The 14918-nt window shown below is 41.3% G+C and overlaps 1 protein-coding gene across 1 annotated transcript in view; it reads left to right on the forward strand.

The window, feature by feature from the left end:
• SUSD3 (sushi domain containing 3) overlaps positions 1-14918 on the forward strand; it is a 175401-nt gene that overhangs the window by 129650 nt on the left and 30833 nt on the right. The window contains exons 2-3 of the mRNA XM_082266527.1: positions 1632-1820; positions 13019-13166. Of these exons, the coding sequence (XP_082122653.1) occupies positions 1632-1820; positions 13019-13166 (337 nt within the window). The remainder of the gene's footprint in view (positions 1-1631; positions 1821-13018; positions 13167-14918) is intronic.

Here is a 14918-nt window from a genome sequence, read left to right on the forward strand (position 1 = left end):
TTCCCCCGTCACCTCTACACTGAGAACTGAGTGATCGAACACTGCTGATCGCTCGGTTCTGACAGCTCCCTGAGCAGAGAGTTGCTGACTGTCAGTCACCACTCTCTGCTCTGCCCCTTTCACGCTCACTGAAGCATTGAGCTGTGGAGAGGCGGGTAGTGGCCGGCTCAGGCTCCCAGTGGCTCGCTGAGATGGGTATCGGTCCAGGTACCTGGCGGATCCCGACTTCCATTGTCATTATGACGCGGTACCTGCACCGACTTCTGTGACGTCAGCAGAGAGTGGACTTCAGCCCGCACTCTGCTGAAAACCGATCACAGGAGTGCAAAACTAATTGCACTCCTGTGATCCATAGGAGAAGTACACCCAAACAAGCTTTGGCTATACTTCTTCTTTAAGCCTAGAACACACGGGCCGCCGGCATCGGGTGGTTCAATTGAAACCAGCCGACATTTGGCCTTTGTGTATGGCAGCTGGTCCGACAGATGGCAGCCATTCAGATGGCTTCTGTCAAAGGCTCATGACTGAAAGCTAATGACTGTAAGCGATGACCGGAGTGTTCTGTCAGGAGGGGAGATTGACCTGAACTGTCATTTTTTTTTCCATTCAACCCTAGTGGTGTGTACGAGGCTTTACCTATTCTGAGGGCGCTCCGGTCCAGTCACATGATCTGTCAAGGAACTGGCCTCAGCGAAGAGGAGATCGCTGACAACGGCTGCAGAGCCTGAGTGGTGAGGTCACTATGGGAAATCCATTGTTGGCTATCCCTCCTCTACACTAAAGTCACCACTGGAAGCTGATCATCTGACTGAATTGGAGTGCCCTCGGAATAGGTAAGTATACACATCTTTCCTTTACAGGGTAGTTGGATTCGTCTCAGAAGGGAGGTGAGAGCAGATTTATGTATAGTTAGTATCTTACTGGACTTCCACTTTAAGTAATGGCAAACTTTTAACCAAATAAAAAGGCTTATAGCAGAAATGTAAAAACTGGTTTGGGCCATAAGGATTATCCCCACCCCCCAATAGGGATTATTTCCCCTATTTCAGCCAACCATAGTACTGGTCAAGTAGCACAAGCCCTAGCATTTGCCAAGCCATGATCACCAGGCTGGTGTGGGCTCTTACATTGGTTGCTGCTGACAGTGGGGTCAAAAGGTGCAGAGAGGGTGAAAGGGGGTCTAGAAAGCAGGTATAGCAGCCACACTGCTCCTTTTTGGTTGCCATTCCATTGACAACATCGAAATGGGGGAAAAGAGGGGGTGTACTTTGGTTATCTTTACCTTGGGTGCTCAAGGGCCTTTATTTGGTTAGCAGTGGCAGCCTCCATATCTCTTGCAGGTTTCCTTTAAAAGCAAAAGGGTATCGCAATAGTAAAACAGTAATCACAGCAATGTACTAGTCACAGTGCATTGCCTTTTTCTGTAGTTAAAAAAAAAAAAAAAGAAAGAAAAAAAAGGATCAGTGAATTTACAGATTGCTTTATAGACACTTTCTGCTCTGCGTAGCATGAAACTGTGAAGGATTATTTAGGGCTGACCTCTTATTTATGGCCTACATGCTCAGCCTCCTGTCTATTGATTATTTGAAATGCAGGCAATCATTGTAGCTGTTCTTTGTGCTTGTTTCTAGGTCAGTGTAAAAAGATTGTGGCGCCCGAGTCAGGCTCCTACCATATTGTGCACGGCAATGGCTCGTCAGTGGGGACTGTTATTATGTTCCAGTGTTCCTCTTCCTATCAGCTGGTCGGAGAAGGGTTAACAACCTGTGTCTGGCAGGGGAATACTACCTTATGGACGTCTGGAGCGCCAACCTGTAAACGTAAGAAAATGTCTTTACTTTCTCATTTTTTTTTTTTCTAGTAATTTTACTAACCCGCAGTGAAACATTACATGAAATTGAGTGGTTAGCAAGGCTCCAGGTAGGTGCAAAAATGCAAATTCATTTAGCTCTCTATTCATTAAAATATAACTAAAGGCAAAACCTTTTTTTAGTTTTGGATAGAGAGGAGAGGGATTAGAACACCTATCAGGTTTTAATGCTCTCTGTGCCCCCATAAGGGAGATTCACCCTTTCTATTTGTCCTGTTTACCGTGATCGCCGAGAAGCAAAGTGAAAGAAAGTCCAAACTTTTGGGTTGTGACAAGTAATAATAGAGTTTTATACAAAACGAGGGTGCGTGACCCATTGCATCATGGCCAAATGGTCTACAATGTAACCTTTATTAAACAATATATAAAATAAATGAAAGTGTGACGATATGTGTATATTTACTTAAAGGGGACACCTTAAAGTGGTAGCATACTCCACTTTTTAACTTTTACCTACAGGTAAGCCTATAATAACGATTACCTGTAGGTAAAATTAATATCTTCTAAACCTGCACAGTTTGGGAGATATTCACCCTGCATGCAGCCGCTGACACCAGCGGCGCATGCGCTCTGAAGGGCCTAAAAATGTTGGGGTAATCTTATATGAGAGTGGTACCAATGGAGTATCTAACACCACAATAAATATATTACAATTATAATAATTGCATACCAGAAGCAATCAACAGTATAAAAAATTGCATATTGTGCAATAAAGTGATAGTAATGGTGAGTATTTGAGACACAATCAAAAAATAAAAATAAAAATAATGGTATAAATATAAAGTGCTTAGTGAACAAAAAGTGACCAAATTAGGTCTAATAATATCCAAAGAATATCATCCACTGTAAATGGATCAGTAAATGAATAAATAAACCAATTGATAAGTGAGGTAAATGATAAAAATGAGTAGACAATAATGGGTACAATAAAAAATAAAGTGACTCAGTGAAAAATAGATCCAATATATCCGTTGGTGATAATAAATTAAATTAAATTAGTAGATGTAATCATAACTTTAAAGTGATCGAGTGCAATATCTCATAAAAAATGTGGCAGAAGGTAAGCCAATAAGGTGAAAGCTGTGACTATCAAACTATAAAAATTAAAAAATAAGCAATAGAAGTCCATAAAGTGATTATATTGTCAATGAAGTTTCAAATAAAGTTGATGGGTGACTCTCGAGGTGATCCAGGTACTGCATGCCGGGTGAGGAAACCAGTGCTCCCCTTTCAATATATCCCGCACTCACCGGAACTCGGCACCCCTGCAGGGGTAACCAGCGTGATGTTAATATGGTTTTCCCTCAGCCAGGTATATCCTCCGTATCGGTCTCATCAATGGTTAATCCTGGATCATCTCTCCCATGTATGCAATGTATTCAATAAAATCGATACAGCCTCATGTGTGGCTCACATCCATCAATTGTATAAGGCAAATCCCAGGTCATATACAAGAAGAAGAGCCTCATATAGTGAAGTACTGTATAAAATGCACTTCTTTATTTAAATAAAAATGGTACTCACATTAAAAGGCAGGTAAAACAAGCGTACAATGTATTATGGACCGCAAATTCCTCTCTAGCGGTTACTTCCGAGACGCTAAGCATTCCAGACGCCAGATCTGCATTCCAGTGGAGCAGAAATGACATAATTATTCCCTACGCGTTTCGTCACCATTGACGTTATTAGGAGCCGCACGCAGCTCCTAATGACGTCAATGGTGACGAAACGCGTAGAGAATAATTACATCATGCTCGTGATGTGAATTTTATACAGTACTTCACTATAAGAGACGCTGAGGAAAGATGTCAAATGTGATGCATACTAGCTCATTATGCCTTGTCCTGCAGGGTTTGTTTTTGATAAGATAAAAAAACCTTCTGGGTGTAGCAGCTTCCCCAGCTCTTCCTAATACTTACCTGAGGTCCTTCTCTGTCCAGCGATGTCCACAAGTCCTTTGGTCATCCGGGACTCTTCCTCCTGATTGGCTGGGAGACAGCCAATGGCTCCCGCGGCTATCAATCAAAGTCAGTTAGCCAATCAGAAGAGAGGAAGGGGGCATGTGATCTCAGCAACAGACCGTGTTGGGTTAAAGAAGGTAGTGAAGTGCTTCACTGTGTGGCTATAATGATAAAGTAAGGGAGTAAATGAAATAAGTATAGTAAAAATCTTCAATACTGTAAAGTTAAAAATATGTAGTGTGATATGACACAAACAATACTATAAACCTGAAATATATTTTCAAAATAAGTTGTCCTTCACCATGTAGGCTACTTATTGAAATGTGAACAAGAACCAATAAATAAAGGAATTGAATGTGCAATAGTCCAGTGACTTAAAATCATACTGTATGTATAAGTGTCCTTCATTTAGTGCACAAACATTTCTGTGAATCTCTAGGTGTCCCAGGTAGTTGCTTTAGGTAGCTGAAGAATGTTTCTGCATTTTGTGGACCCACTATTATTTCTATATGTTTAAGTTGCACATCTACTTCTCATTTCTGTCTGATATTTATACTTTATAAACCATTCTCCTAGTGCCTGAAAGATGAGACTGTCAGAGATTTAGTCTGTTAAACCATAGGGGATATAGGAGACTGAAGCTCTTTGCCTTCTCTATATTCTACCTTTTATATGAACAGCAGCCAGTTTAGGTACTTCCATTTTTACCCTGACATTAAATTTTACTTGATGCAAAGGCAATGGTGTGAAATAAAAGGTAACACAACCCAAAATGTCCTGTCCTAAGTAGGTTACTGCCTACATTGGAGCGTGATTACATTTTCAGCCTAAAGCCTGGTACGCACAAGTAGCTGTATTACAGTAACTATTCGATGTTAGTAGAGGGATCTTCCGTGCTGTTCTATTGTGTTCTACCGGGGGGGCGTCCCCCCCCTTCCGCCAGAACATTACAGTCAGCGCTCTCATCCATTGGCTGAGAGCGCTGATTGGGAGCTGATAGGCAGACCCCTTGGCTTAAGCATGCATTAGGATTACAAACCTTCTGTGTGCCGCAGATTCTCCAGCACCCCCTAATACTTACCTGAGCCCCATCTCTCTCCAGCGTTCTCTAAGAGCCTCTTAGCTGTCCGAGACTCTCCCTCCTGATTGGCTGAGACACAGCAGTGGCGCCATTGGCTCCCGCCGCTGTCAATCAAAATCAATCAGCCAATCAGGAGAGATTGGGGGCAGCTCCGTGGCTGAATGGACACAGGTAGCTGTGACTCGGCTCGGTTGCCCCCATAGCAAGCTGCTTGCTGTGGGGGCACTTGACAGGAGGGAGGGCCAAAGAGGCACCAAGAAGAGGAGGATCCAGGCTGCTGTGTGCAAAACCAACTGCACAAAGAAGGGAAGTATAACATGTTTGGTATTTTTAATGAACAAAAAATGAGACTTTACAATTACTTTAGGGGTCCTTGCACAAAATACTGATGTATGAATGCCATGTCTTCCTGGCAGAAAGTTCATGCACAAAAAATGTGAGTATGGTCTGTATAGTGCGCCAGTTTACATGCAAATACACAAGTAAAAATTCAAGCTATAATATAATTTACTATTCAAGAGTGAGATTTACAAACACACACACACGTTTGTGCCTAAAATACTGACCAGTAACCTCAATTTTTCTACTTTTTTTTTTTATTGATCTAAACACTTTGTTAGTTTACTGATATTTACGTGTCTATGTGTTCAGGCCCATTAAAAGCAATGAGCTGCATTCAAATTAGTAAAAAAAAAAATGCCTGAGAGTCTAAAAACATGACATCCCCCCCCCCCCGCCCCCGCCCCTGTGTTCAAGAGCCTTTGCATATAGATTTTTCTATTGATATAGTGCATACTTGTCATCTTCAGAAATAATCTATGTCATATTCAAATTTAAATTAACGTCAGTTTTTTTATGTAGCAGTTTAATTAAACATGAGGGGGATCAGAGAGAGATGTTTATTGTAATTTGCTGACTCATCAGCTCTCTTCCATCTGTCTTCGCTGACTCGAGCGCACGACACAGGAAGGTTAAATATAAAGACGTGAAATATTAAGGAGATTAGATAAACTGCATAATAAACTACACTGCCTATATCAAAAAATAAATACAATTATGCTAATTTTATTCTACTGTTTATCATATTGATTGATTAGTCATATTTATGTGAGCAAATCCTACCTGTCCGTAGATCTTATTTAAACAGGCATGACTTTAATATAAGTCAGAGGCTGACCTCGGAAAGTGCTATTAGGAAGCATTGTCACTGGATCATAAGGTGATGGAAATCCAAGACTTTATGGTGGCCAATGAAACAGAAGTTGGGGAAATTCCTCCAATAGGGACATCCATTTCATTCTCAAATATCAGATATTTCTCCTAACTTTAAAGAGATATCACCCACTTCCTGATGTATCCTTGGGGCAGAATGTGAAGGAAGAATTCCCCAATAGGACACAGGCAGTAAAAGTTACCTACTTTACTTAAAACAAAAAGAAAACTAGGCTATAGTTGCTTTTTAAATTATAAATCCACTATTTATTTATTTATTTATTTAATTTTTTTAAAAATAAAGTTTATGATCACAACAGGAACAAATAACTATGATTGGGCAATAATTCTAGAGAATGGCAGGCAGAGCCTAGCATTGTGTCCATGTATGCACATCACTATGACTGATGATGGCTTTGCACATAAAAATGTCATATAATTTACATTTGTAAATGAATTGTAAATCAATTTGGACACTTCTATCATTTATGTTGGTCCTCCTCCTATTAGTACGTGTTTTTTCAAGTATACCATAGCCAGCATGGAAAATGTCTCCTTCCAAGCTGTTTAACGTGGATGGGTAAATTGAAAGATTTCTTTCCTTCAGCCCCTGGGGATTAATGTCACCTCACTAAGTACAATGCCACTTCAACTACTTGCGAGTGGGTTAATTTTGACATTTCTAACATTAATATGAAATTATCTATTTTCTGAAAGCAAAGGCCCTGGAAAATAAAATGGGGGTTGTTACATTTTTTTTTTTTTAATTTTATGCCACACAATCTTATTGCAGCCATTTTTCAAATGCAAATTTTCAGGAAAAATATACTGAAATGAATTTCAGTGCACACAAACACAATATAATACTCAATTTTATTGGTAAAATGAAAAAGAAGATGTTGCATCAAGTAAATAGATACCAAACATGTAAAGATTTAAAATTGCGCACACTTGTGAAATGGATACATATTGCAACTCCTAAAAATATCCATAGGTAACACTTTAAAAGCCTTTACAAGTTACCAGTTTAGAGTTAGCATGAGCTTTGGCACTAGAATTATTGCTCTCGCTCCGATGTTTGCAGTGATATGCCACATGTGTGATGCATGGTGTTTACAAATGTATTTGGGACACGTCTGCATGTGCACATGAGCACAGTGGGATGGGGGTGCTTTACATTTTTTAATTTCATTTTTTTAATTAACTTTATTGCTTCCACAAAGGGTGAACAAGACCATTTGTGATAGCTTTGGCAGTGACAGGTACTCTTTATGGAGTGATCAGGGGTCTAATTAGACCCCTGATCACTCCTCTGCCCAAGGCAAGGCAGCCGATCAAACAGAGATCTGTTTGATCGGCTACTATCCTGTCTGTACTGGCAATGCAAACACAGCACTGATACCAGATAATGGAATCCTCGCCTGGAAACAATGGCGGGGGGTTAAGGCCTTTCCATGATCCTGGTATAACCACTTCCAGTCCAGGACTATATACAGTACGTACACTGGATGGGAAGTAGTTAAGGAATTAAAGGGAATAAAAGGTACTATATACATTTAAAGTAAAGTAAACTCATCTCCCACTCGCCCCTCTGAGCCCCACCATATTTTTTAATCATTTAAAGTGGAATTAAACTCCCGGTTATACTCACCTCAATCTTCCAGAGATGTGGCAGTTACATCCCCTGCCGGTCACTGTCATCTTCTCCCTGGGTGCTGGGTTTTCAGCCTCTTGATTGGTCGACATGGGGGGACTTGGTAATGTGCATGGAAGTCAGTCATTCTGGCACAACCATAAAAAACCTGTGAGCAGGCAGGTGAGGGTGTATTATTGCAAAGGAGACCTAACATGTCTCTTTTGTAATAAAGAGCTGTCTGCTCACAGTTTTCATCCAGTTAGTTTTAGTTCCGCTTTAAATACAATGACTGACCTCAGATCATCGCAACCCATTTTTCACATTGCCACACCTAGACAACATAGACATGTAAGATGCAACATGCACGCTTGAAGCTGATGAAGCCATTTGGGAGTTTTACAATAAAAATATCCCTGGACCGTCTGCTAGTTGAATAGCATTTTCACACATTTAAACAGTATCTCACAAAAGTGAGTACACCCCTCACATTTTTGTAAATATTTTATTATATCTTTTCATGTGTCAACACTGAAGAAATTACAGTTTGCTACAATGTAAAGTAGTGAGTGTACAGCTTGTATAACAGTGTAAATTTACTGTCCCCTCAAAATAACTCAACACAGCCAATAATGTCTGAACTGCTGGCAACGAAAGTGAGCACACCCCTAAGTGAAAATGTCCAAATTGGGCCCAAAGTGTCAACATTTTGTGTGGCTACCATTATTTTCCAGCACTGGCTTAACCCTCTTGGGCATGGAGTTCACCAGAGCTTTACAGGTTGCCACTGGAGTCCTCTTCCACTCCTCCATGATGACATCATGGAGCTGGTGGATATTAGAGACCTTGCGCTCCTCCACCCTCTGTTTGAGGATGCCCACAGATGCTCAATAGGGTTTAGTTCTGGAGACATGCTTGGCCAGTCCATTGCCTTTACCTTCAGCTTCTTTAGCAAGACAGTGGTCATCTTGGAGGTGTGTTTGGGGTCGTTATCATCTTGGAATACTGAGCTGCGGCCCAGTCTCTGAAGGGAGGGGATCGTGCTCTGCTTCAGTATGTCACAGTACATGTTAGCATTCATGGTTCCCTCAATGAACTGTAGCTCCCCAGTGCTGGCAGCACTCATGCAGCCCCAGACCATGACACTGCACACGACAATGTTTGATTGTAGACAAGACACACTTGTCTTTGTACTCCTCTCCTGGTTTCCTCCACGCACGCTCAACATCACCTGAATCAAATACATTTATCTTGGTCTCATCAGACCACAGGACATGGTTCCAGTAATCCATGTACTTAGTCTGCTTGTCTTCAGCAAACTGTTTGCAGGCTTTCTTTTGCATCATCTTTAGAAGAGGCTTCCTTCTGGGATGAAAGCCATGCAGACCAATTTGATGCAGTGTGCGGCGTATGGTCTGAGCACTGACAGGCTGACCCCTCACCCCTTCAACCTCTGTAGCAATGCTGGCAGCACTCATTTCCCAAAGACAACCTCTGCATATGACGCTGAACACGTGCACTCAACTTCTTTGGTCGACCATGGCAAAGGCCTGTTCTGAGTGGAACCTGTCCTGGTAAACCGCTCTATGGTCTTGGCTACCATGCTAAAGCTCAGTTTTAGGGTCTTGGCAATCTTCTTATAGCCTGTGCCATCTTTATGTAAAGCAACAATTCTTTTTTCCAGATCCTAAGAGATTTCTTTGTCATGAGGTGCCATATTGAACTTCCAGTGACCAGTATGAGAAAGTGTGAGCAATAACACCAAATTTAACACACCTGCTCCCCCTTCACACCTGAGACCTTGTAACATTTACGAGTCACATGACACTGGAGAGGGAAAATGACGAATTGGGCACAATTTGGGCGTTTTCACTTAGTGGTGTACTCACTTTTGTTGGCAGCAGTTTAGACATTAATGGCTGTGTGTTGAGTTTTTTTGAGGGGACAGGAAATTTACACTGTTATACCAGCTGTACACTCACTACTTTACATTGTAGCAAAGTGTCATTTCTTCAGTGTTGTCACATGAAAAGATAGAATAAAATATTTACAAAAATTTGAGGGGTGTACTCACTTTTGTGAGATACTGTATCAATTGAATGCGGCAATGTAGACACATATAAACAAGCCAGCTATCCATGGGAAAAATGAATTTTCATTATGTAATTAGTAACCTTGATACTTCAAAGGAGATCGCATTGTGTTTCGCCCTGTAAAAAAACAGTGACCTGTCATTGGTGCACAATAAATTATTTGTTTTTTTTCTAATTTAATTTGTCTCACTGTTCATTGGCATGCAAAAGCATTTAATGAGGCCTAAATAGGAGACAAGAGGTATGCATAAGGCTAAGTGGAGCCTCGTACACACGATTAGATTATCGGACGGATTTACGTCCGTTTTTTGTTGCATGCTAGTCTCATATGGAAAGAGAAGAGGTTACTTTCATACGTATGACAGAATTCAACTTCACAAGTGATGTCATGAGTTGAATTGTTTTGTATGTAATCTTTCATTTCCGAGCATGCGAAGTCTTGCTCTTACGATTTTTTTTTTGGACGAAAACTGTACTGATTAAACAAAAAATTTGTATAGTATGTGTGTTCACATACTATACAAATTTTATAGCCTGTACATCCAGTTTTTGTCCTCCAAAAATTCCTAATCGGCTGTCTAAAGCACCATACTAATGATCTGAAAATCAGCAGATCGTTTTTCAGAAAAATATTTTACTTCCGATTTTCTTATCGTGTGTACGGGCTTCTAAGGCAGCTGTAGTCTAGGAAACAGAAAATAAGAGAAGAGGAAACAGATGAAGAAGATTCAACCCTCCCAGGGTGCAGCAGGTTCAAGAGAGTTGTTGAGTTAAATTACCCAGTGATTTCAGACAGAGGGTGTGAGAGTTCCCATCGTTCCAAAATTATAGTATATTTCTCTGTGTGATTCACCCTCCTCTGAATATGTGACAGCAAGTGGTGCTTATCAGGTGGCTGCTCAGGGCACTCAATATTACACACTTACTTAGCTGGTCGGGTGACACTATTATTTTATGGTTCAGCAACTAAGCTTATTTTTTAAACTTTGTGGCTTCCTCCATTAGCTATTCAAAAGCAGTATAGTACAGAATAGTTAGGAAAATTTAAAAATAATTTTGCAGATTTAATTTGAGACATATACACCATAATGTCAAAAGTTTTGGGACACCTGCCTTTACACGCACATGAACTTTAATGGCATACCAGTCTCAGTCTGTAGGATTCAATATGGAGTTAGCCCACCCTTTGCAGCTATAACAGCTACAACTTTTCTGGGAATGCTGTCCACAAGGTTTAGGATTGTGTCTATGGGAATGTTTGACCATTCTTCCAGAAGTGCGTTTGTTAGGTCAGGCACTGATGTGGACAATGAAGGCCTGGCTCACAGTCTCCACTTTAACTCATCCCAAAGGTGTTCTTTCAGGTTGAGGTCAGGACTCTGTGCAGGCCAGTCAAGTTCATCCACCTCAAACTCGCTCATCCATGTCTTTATGAACCTTGCTTTGTGCACTGGGGCCAAGCCCAACCCCTGAAAAACGACCCCCACACCAAACCCCCCCCCCCTCCAGTGTACAAAGCAAGGTCCATAAAGACATTGATGAGTAAGTTTGAGGAGAAGGAACTTGACTGGACTGCACAGAATCCTGCTTTGTGCACTGGTCAAAATCATTTGGTGGAGGGGGGGATTATGGTTTGGGGTTGTTTTTCAGGAGTTGTGCTTGGCCCCTTAGTTCCAGTGAAGTGACCTCTTAAGGCATCAGCATACCAAGACATTTTGGACAATTTCATGCTCCCAACTTTGTGGGAACAGTTTGGGGATGGCCCCTTCCTGTTCTAACATGACTTCACACCAGTGCACAAAGTAAGGTCCATAAAGACATGGATGAGCGAGTTTGGGGTGGAGGAATTTGACTGGCCTGCACAGAGTCCTGATCTCAACCCAATAGAACACCTTTGGGATGAATTAGTGCGGTGACTACAAGCCAGATCTTCTCTCCACCATCAGTGCCTGACCTCACAAATGTGCTTCTGTAAAATGGTCAAACATTCCCATAGACACTCCTAAACCTTGTGGACAGCCTTCCCAGAAGAGTTGAAGCTGTTATACCTGCACAGAGTGGGCCAATACATTTGACAATATAGTGTATGTACAGTATACATGAAGTATATATGAACTCCATGAATACCATGCAAAGGTTCAAGATTATGGAAGTTGTGAGTCTTTTTTTAATAAGGCTTCAAGGGCCAGTCCACTTTCATGGAAAGAAATATAGCAAATAAAAAGAATAATAGAGCATATACAATTGCCACACAAGGCATGTTGTAATTTAATGTTATTAAAAATTATGTTTAAACATTTCCTTATCAGTCTAAAGTTGCTGTAATTTTCTGTAAAATTCAATGCAATAGGGCAACCTGGACGCGTTCTGTATGTCTTAGGTGTACAGAATGTCTCCAGAAATGTCATCTCCTGCTTGTGTGATTGGCTCACTAAGTTAACCAGAAATCTGCACTAAGATACAAGTCAGATTTTAGGCATCCTCTGCAATAAGAATTTCAGAACATTGAGACTTCACCAGCTGATTATAATGAACCAGTAACTTCTATTCAGAATAAAGAATAACAAGACAAGAATAAGTCTTTAGAGAATTTTTGAAACAAATATCTATTTATTCAAATCAAAAAAGGTAAGACTGCACAAAGTTTGGTAAAATTCTTGCAATGTACGTTGATCACCAAGAAAGGATTTTTTTTTTTTCAACAAAAGTGGTAATACTCTAAAGTCCACAGAAACACTTGTAATTTACCATATAGAGGATGTATTGCATACATCAACTGCCCCAAATACGATCAGGTAGTCAAGGTATCTCCTTTTTAGTGACTGTCATGTAAAACTACACAGACTGCCAAACTGCAGCAGCGTAAGATTCCTTAAGCCTTCATTATACATTTATATTTATCACCACAGGCTATTTGGCTGACTGCTTCCAATTAATATCCATCGGAGGCAGCCACAAACATAAGATATATAAAAATAGGACCCTACTTAAGAGGTGCCTTAAATACAATGTCAGCTTTGAATGGCATCCAGAAGTTAACATAATTCTTCACTTTGAAGCTAAACATCAGCTCTGCCAGGGAAAAAAGAGGACTCTGTACAATAGCTTAATGATGAAATGGCCCTTGCATTTGGAATGCATGACTATAATTTATTTCCTATTTTACAGCTGTATCAAAATATGAGACATTTGGATTTAAAGTGGCAGTCATTGCCTCTATTGTGAGCTGCGCCATCATCCTGCTCATGTCAATGGCATTTTTGGTTTGCTGTCTCGTAAAATGTGTGAAGAAAAGTGAAAAAAGAAGATCCAAAAGGTGAGCTGATGCAACTGTCACAGGCCTATAAGGTCAGAGGGCCTAAACATAACTGGCACTCTCCCTATTTACCAGCTGTGCACTAGAACAGCATTTCTCCCAATTGTGTTGTCACCCTATCACACAAGCTTCTGATGGAGACCAGGGCCGGGACAAGGGGTGGGGAGGAGGGGAAGCTGCCCTGGGCACTGTGGTGTTATGTAAGGTGTGTGGGGGGGGGGGGGGGTTGCCACAAAGAGATTGGGGGGGATTTGTGTCGGAAGGGTGAATTTAGGGGGTGACAGGGGGTAAGTATTGTTACATAGTAGTTGAGGTTGAGTATAGACAATAGTCCATCCAGTTCATCCTGTGTAGGTGTGTGTGGCCGTAATTATCTCTCATACCCCTTACTGTTCTGATCCTTGAGATGTATGTCCAAGAGTCTTTTGAAAGTAGCCATACTTCCCTCAGACACTACCTCTTGTGGTAGAGAATTCCACAATCTTGTAGCCCTAACAGTAAAGAACCCCCTGCGTTGCCTGAGGTTAAAACGCTTCTCCTCTAATCTAATTGTATGTCCTCATGAATCATGTTCTAGAAGAGGACATTTTGGGGGAGAGGGGGTTGCTAAGAGTGGTGATTTAGGGGATTTGTGTTGGGAGGGGGGGGAAGATTTGTGTTAGGAGCAGGTATTTGGGGGTAGTTTGTGCTGGGAAGGGGGAGGAAGATGTGTACTAAGAAGGGAAATTGTAGAAGTAGAGGATTTGTGCTAGGAGGAGTGAAATTTTTTTTTTTTTTGGGGGGGGGGGGGCATTTGATCTGGGGGGATTTGGGGGATAGGGATGCAAAGATTTGTGCTGAGAAGGGGGATTTCAGCAGGGGCATAGATTTATACTGGGAGGAGGGTAACTCCACTTTGTGGGGAAAAAAAATAGCAAATAAAGAAACTATAAAAGCGTATACAATTGCGACAAGTCATATTGTAATTGAATGGTATTACAAATCAGCTTTTCTTTTCAATCTGCGGCCACTTTAATTTTCTGAAAATGCAATGCAATATGGCTACCTGAAATTGTTCTGTACACAGAATGTGTACTGACCACACCCCAGAAACATCATTTCCTGCTTGTGTGATTGGCTCACTGATTTTCCCAGAAGTCTGCCTAAAATACAAATCAGATTTCAGGCAATTCCTGGAACAAAAATGCCAACAGGAACACGTTTATAGGAATTCAGGCCAAGCAGCTTTCCTTATTAGTGTTCTGCAGCTGCACAGCTGATTGATAGTTATGAAACCACTCCCATTAGACTCATTCTGCACAGAGGTACAAACAGTGAATTCTTTAGAATAACTAAAGGTAGGAATCGGCAATTGCTATAATCCTTGTACAGAGATCACCTAGAGGGGAATGTTTATTTCTCAACAAAAGTGGAGTTATGCTTTAAGGCAGGGGTGGGGAACCTACGTTTCGGGGGCCGTATGCGGCCCCCGAAGTCATCTGGTCCGGCCCCCCATGCAGCTGAGTCTGTGTCTCTCAGCTGATCTGTCAGAATGGAGCCGATGCTTCCTATATAGTTCCTGCTCCGTTATTACAGTCTGAGTGAGTCACAGGCGGAGTGATATCAAATGCACTCCGCCTGTGACCAATACAGGAAACATCACCTCTTCCTCCAGCGTGGCGCTGCTACACTTCTCGTAGCCAGCAGTACCAGCCAGAGCCAGCAGTACACACAGCAGTACCAGCCAGAACCAGCAGTACACACAGCAGAACC

The sequence above is a fragment of the Pelophylax lessonae genome (genome assembly GCF_965119305.1).
Source record: "Pelophylax lessonae genome assembly, chromosome: 8".
Classification (NCBI taxonomy): domain Eukaryota; kingdom Metazoa; phylum Chordata; class Amphibia; order Anura; family Ranidae; genus Pelophylax; species Pelophylax lessonae.